This window comes from Euprymna scolopes, chromosome 3, assembly GCF_053919585.1.
Source record: "Euprymna scolopes isolate OS-2025 chromosome 3, ASM5391958v1, whole genome shotgun sequence".
Classification (NCBI taxonomy): Eukaryota; Metazoa; Mollusca; class Cephalopoda; order Sepiida; family Sepiolidae; genus Euprymna; species Euprymna scolopes.
This window is the reverse complement of record NC_136484.1, coordinates 93482757-93489625: the sequence shown is the minus strand read 5'-3', so window position 1 is coordinate 93489625 and position 6869 is coordinate 93482757. Positions and strand designations below refer to the sequence as shown.

The following is a 6869-nucleotide window of genomic DNA, read 5'->3' as shown; positions in this document are numbered from 1 at the left end:
CCTCCCCAATTGGTCGTACCTGTTCTTGTATTCCTTTTGAGCCAGTTTGCTGCATTCACTTACTATATGGCTTATTGTCTTGTCTCTTTGTCCACAGAGTCTGCATTGGCTATTTTCGTGTCTTTTGTCGATCTTTGCTTTGATGTGGTTGGTTCTTATCTAGTTATCTTGTGCTGCAGTTATTCAAGTGTTTTTGTTACTTTTAAAAAATATAATTTAATTTGCATTGCTCATTCTTTTACTGACATATTTAATATTCAGATTTCTAAAAGAATTAACAATAGACTTAATTTCTAACATTCAATTTCTTAACTTTGCCTAACGGGTTCGATTCCAGTCTTATCTTAATCTCATTTTTACTTATCTAATATTCTTCTTATTTACATGCAAAGGAGACAGTCCTTTTCCAGGTAACATTACGGCTTTCAGTGTTGCGTATGCGTACATAAACATAAACCCATAACAGCGTAAACAAAAAAAGCACAAATCACACGTATTGGTTTACTGTGTACGTTTTCAGCGTCCCAATCGTTTTTTTTTTTCGCGGTTTAATTATCCAAATAAACAATTGTTAATACTTTCTGCTTTTTTTTTTACATCGTTCATTTCCGCATTGTCTTAATTAGTTTAATAGACCTTATTATTAACATATAAATTACATATTTGACCCAAGGGGTCATGAATGTTTGTTTAAAATAAATGAAAAAAGTTACACTATATTTTCATTTTCTATTTAAAAAGCCATTCTTAATATGGGGAGAGTGTTTTTAACTGTTCTGTACTTTAAACTAACAATTTCATTTAAAGATATATCAAAATTTGAATTTAACTTTAAGTATTATGGTATCTGTTCAGTGCACATTTAGCTATAAGTATGGCAAACCACTTATAATTCAATGGCTGTAAGTTTTTTTTCCAAAAATAATCAATTATAAACAAAACAACTCATAGAAATCTATCTATATTCTTTTTAATTTTAATATACTTTCATAGAAATGTTTCTGTTATGTCACAAAAACTATTTTCTTTACGTCACAAGTGTCACGCTCATTCAACATCTAATATAACATACTGACCCAACGGCTAATATATATATAAAACATGAGGTTTACATATGTCAAAATCGTCTCTGAGTTGGCATATTTAAACAGAAAAACATTTAGTCAGAACGCGCATGAGTACAAACAACATGGCCGCCTTAACGAACAGTCTGGTTTCCTGTTTCGAGAAAACCTCACTTCTGGTTCAGTTTTGATAATACTGTATCATTAATACAAAAACAAGATTTTTCTTAAAGATACACATGCAGGGTTTGTCATCTACAAAATTAAAAAAAACAAACTAATTAGCGAAATAGCAATATGACCGCGGTATAAAATGGGTAACATATCTCCTTGTTATCTATGCACCGAAAATCATTACTTTCTTATACGGCCCTATTGCGCTTCCATATATATATATATATATATATATATATATATATATATATATATATATATATATATATATATATATGTATATGTATATATATACATATATATATGTATGTATATATACATATATATAAGTATATATATATGTATATATACATATATATATACATATGTATATGTTTATATATGTATGTGTACATATGTATATATATATGTATATATACATGTGTATATATATTTGTATATATATGTATATACGTATATATATATATATATATATATATATGTCCATATAGTTTTTATTTTTTTTATTTTTTTACATTTTCACCCCAAACAAGGCACATTGCCACTTTGGTGTAGGGGGCTACAATCAGGGGCAACAACTACTGGAGTACTATGTAGGGATTTGGGCAGCAAGATGTCGGTTCACGTTACACTTGAACTTCTGCATGTCAGTACAGTTGGGGAAGCAGCGACCTGGAATGGAATTCCAGATTCTAGCGGTTCTGGGGAAGAAACTACTGGAGTAGAAAGATCTTTTACATCTAGGGATCTCTACTGTGTGGGGTCCCTTAGCTGCCTGTCGGGTTTGTCGAGGGTGTCTACGTCGTGAGGGCACAGATGTCCGCAGTTCGCCAGAGCATTAACCATTAAAATACTTGTAGAGCAGGCAAAGGGATGCAACATTTCGTCGATGGGACAGAGACTGAAGCTCAGATGCCAGTTCAGGGCCTATCAGATTGGCGACTCTCTTTTGAACCTTGTCTAAGAGCGAGAGACTAGTAGCAGATGCACCAGCCCAAATGTTACAGCAATACTCCATACATGGGCGAATGGTTGCCTTATAGAGGTACAGGATACTTTATTAGTAGTTTTCTAGCACGGTAGAGAGAGCCTACCGTCTTCGCAGCGGCCCTATTTTCCAGGGTTCTACTCAATAGATTGTTAAAGTATATTTGTCCATCCGTCATTCCAGAAAGCCAAAGTGGCTTCCGTCCAGGCAGAGGAACCACGGACATGATCTTCACTGCTCGGCAGTTGCAGAAGAAATGCACTGAACACAGTGTTCCACTTTATTAGGTTTTTCTTGATACGGTGAACAGAAATACCCTATGGATAATTCTAGGGAAGTTGGGATGCCCACCTCAATTTCTAAGATTACTCAGGGAGTTTAACTTCAATGGATGCCTATAAGAACCCATCTCAGTTGACAATGGTGTGAAGCAGGGCGACATCCCAGCACTTACACTTTTTTCTATTTGTTTTGCAACTATGCTTTCCTATGCATTTAAGGACTGTTTTCTGGGTGTTTATTTGCGTTTCAGAACCACGGCTAAGGTATTTGATCTCCGTCGTTTTCATGCTTCTACAAGGACCTTTCAGCACCTAGTTCGTGAATTGCTTTATGCAGATGACGCCGATCTCCTAGCGAGAGGGATATGCAGGGAATCACGCATCTGTTTTCAGGGGCATATGCGTCTTTTGGGCTTAATATGTCTTAAGAAGACTAAGGTCATGTTCACACCTTCACCAGGTAGTTTGTATGTGAAACGAAATATTTTTGTCAACACCCAGAGACTTGCCGTGGTTGACACATTTGTGTATTTGGGTAGTACTCTTGCTAGAGACGGAACGCTGGATGCCGAGGTCAACTATTGGATACAACGTGCTACTAAGGGTTTTGGTAGCTTGGAGAAGCGAGTGTGGTCTGACAGGGGTATAACTCTTCGTACAAAGATCAGTGTCTATTAATCTTGTATTTTACCGTCCCTGTTTTACGCTTCTGAGGCCTGGACAACTTATGGTAGATACATAAAAGTCATAGAGAGAGGGCACCAGAAATTTCTGAGGCACATTCTGGGCATCAGGTGGAACTCTTTTATACCTGATATGGATGCTCTGATGCGAGCTGACGTACCATGTATCGAGAAGTTGATTATATGCAACCAGATTTTGTATTCAATTCAATAGATTTTTTTTGTCAAAAAGTTAAAGTCCGTATAATAATCGCTTTTCATAATGGCAAAATTTATAAATATCTAAAATCTTAAAAAAATGTAACAAAATGCTAATTACATTTTTGTTAGTGCATGAAGACACATCTGCTCGAGTTGAAATAAAATAATTCCTATTTAAATTTTTGTGCCTTCCTTTTTAACGTTTAATATTAATCAATATTTTTAGATAAAATAATTTTCCGGGTAAACATTTTGTAGAACATTTTTTTCTGTCGAGGCAGAAATCCTTTTTCAAGTAAATACATAACTTTTTAAATTTACATTTATCAACAACATTAAAAACAACTTAAACAATAGCATGATTATTATTTATACATAAATAAAACATGCTTAGAATTACATAAAAGGTATCACGTAATGCAATATTTACAAAAATGTAAATTTTTAAGTTACAATGATTCATACCAGTGTCATCGTTCGCTTGCGGTGATAATGTTACACTCCTATACCACGCTAAGCTGATGGTCGGATTTTAAGATGGAGGGACACCGCTAATTTCTTTGCTATTTTGATACATATATGGCCTTATTTTATCAACCTTTTCTTTTATATTTTTCAAAATAATATCAACAATATTTTCCATTTTGGAAGGAAAATTGACATTATGGGAAATATTAAACTTGGCATAAAGGGAAATATTAAATTTGACATTATGGGAAATATTAAAATTGACATTATGAAAAATATTAAAATTGACATTATGGGAAATATTTCACTTATCATTATTATTTCTTCCAATATAAGTATAATGCCCCAAATAATAGCTACTTTTAATTTGAAAATTTGTGCCAAAAATATTTTTATATTGTAATTGATAATTTCCGTATTAATTCGCCGAGGAGTGTAATTTTTAAACAAAACATATTTATTTGAACACACAAATATTTTATTTCAGTAGGCACATTTCTAACAACTTTTTCTTAGTGATCAATAATTTTTTGATATTCATTACAATGTTTAAGTACTGCGGAGTAAGTTTTGAGAAAAATTTTGAATTGCTGGCGACCATCAGTAGGATGGAGTTCAAAATCCATTATCAGTGGATTTTTATCAATCAGCACAATTAGAATCCACAGACAGCTTTAAAGGTGAAATTGCATTCACTATCTTGTTGTCTGTCGCATTTCATTTCGTGTATTTTGACATATTTCAGTGTTTTACTTCAAAATTGAATAATTGTTCGTCAAAATCAGGGCAATTGTTTTTCAAACATTTTCAAAATGCAATGATATCTTCTTGTTGAATACTATTAACACACCTCCAATTGATTCTGTAATGTCGGCAACACTGTGAGTGTCATGGACAAGCAACTTTTCAATTGCTTAATTGGCAAATCAATGTTTCGGGTGCTGTTAATTATGTCGAACGACAGAGAAAGGCGGCAAATTGTTTGAACTATGCTGATAGTAAAACAAGCTTTTCCCTCATTAATCAGTTTCAGATACAAATTATTTAGAGTATCTGAATTGTCAATTTTTTAGCCGTTTTCTATTTGAATTATTATATTTCTGCCTCAAATCATGGTCAATTATGATTATTTATCGTTTACAAGTCGGTTCGTACAATGACAAACTGGGAGCCTTGACAGAGCAAGGAGGAAATAGTGGCAAATCAACTCTGTCTCTTTTGGCCTTCAATCTCTTATATTCAGTCCATGCATTTTTGTCACATAAGGTCAATCTATGAGAGTCAAAGATTATCGAATAGATATTGCACAGCTTTCTAACACATAACAAAGCTACATAGGTTATTCCGTCTGAAAAGACATCAGATTTCAAGTGAACAATGATACGATCAACTGAAATACCTTGGATTTTGTGGACAGTCAAAGCATATTTGAGTGATAAAGTTATTTGAGATCTAGTCACAAAGACTCCATGAGCAAGCTCATGGTCAACTCGTACAAATTCAACATTGACTGCATTATCAATATGGTCAAATGTTACATTCACAGCAACAACTTTACCATTTTTCATTTGTATTTCAGGAATAGAAGTTATCGCAATTGAACTTAGCTTCCACAATACATTTAGTTCCTTGCTCGACTAAATGGCAATTGAATTTTGCTTGTGACAGGTAAGTAGGTAATAATGTTTTCACCTAAAATGCGGACATTTAAAAGATCCATAATCAACAAAAGTACTATATGATTATAATTATTTCGACATGACACTTAAGTAGGAAATAATAGTTTCACCTGAATTGCGTTGAAATTTATACTAATTTCTACACGATATCTAAGAAGATAATATATTTTGCACCTAAAATGCGTACGTATAAAAGATCCCTAATAAAAAAAAACACTATATGATTTCACTTATTTCAACATGAAACTTAAAGAGGTCATGATTAATCATTATTATTGCATCTTTAACGTCGCAATCTTTTTACGTGCACGGAAAAATCTCATGAACGAAAAATGTAAAAAGACTTTTTTCTGAAAGATCGATATTAGATCAAAATATATAAAATATTATCTCGGATGAATCAGAAAAATTATGAAGAGTATTACTATCACTATTCCGAATGAATTAATTACATATTTGGCGAGTTAATTTAAAATTTATTTCATATATATAGTATACCTAAAGCGTTATTGCTGAATAGTAGCCATCGCAGGTAAACTTAGCTTCGATTCAAAATTTTGTTGAGTCTCGTACTTCCTTGCTCGACTAATATATATATATATATATATATATATATATATATATATATATATATATATACTAGCTGCACCCTACCACGCGTTTGTGTGGTTCATTTTGGCGAAATAGAAAGAACCCGAAAATTAGAAAATGCATTTTTCTCATATGCTTAATTTCCCAGTACGTGTGGATACACAGTGCTTTTGTTTTTTTTATTTTCTGAGCAGATATAAAGACTTTCTGGTTTGCTGACTCTTGGACATGCAACATAAATTGGCCATGTGAGAAAAAGTCAGTGTTTAAATGTAAGCCACACAATTGTAAACTTGCCCTGGGATGGAATTGGGAATTGCAATCTCCTAAAGGAAATGTCGTATCCGCTGGAATCACAGAAATGCATGGAATGAAGACATCTTCACCTTTGAAATGTCATGTCAAGATTGTTGCTTCTTTGATGTTTTTTTTTCTGCAAGCCATGTGCCATTGCAAAGCTTGGGTTAGTTTATATTTGGCAACATGATAATTGGTACGCCAATTCTCAATTGCAGCATATGCGGTGGCATCCCTAGCAAATCTAGTTAATTAAAAAATTCCGTTGAGTAATTAACCACTTCATCTGCTTTCACAACAGTGTCAACGGACTTGTATGTGACTACCTCACTTGGAATTTTAAGCTGAATAATATCGTTAAGTTCATGGGCATCTTTTGAGCTGTAAGAATAGCTCCTTCACTCAGCCAATAGGCATTCTTATAATTAATTTGAATATCTGGA

At 33.2% G+C, this 6869-nt stretch overlaps 1 protein-coding gene across 1 annotated transcript; it reads right to left on the bottom strand.

Moving 5' to 3' along the window:
* Positions 1-4989: 4989 nt before the first annotated feature.
* On the bottom strand, positions 4990-5427 carry LOC145261920 (ATP-dependent DNA helicase PIF1-like). The gene has a single exon (XM_080119794.1). It carries the CDS (start codon positions 5425-5427, stop codon positions 4990-4992), a length of 438 nt encoding a protein of 145 aa, XP_079975920.1.
* Positions 5428-6869: the final 1442 nt, after the last annotated feature.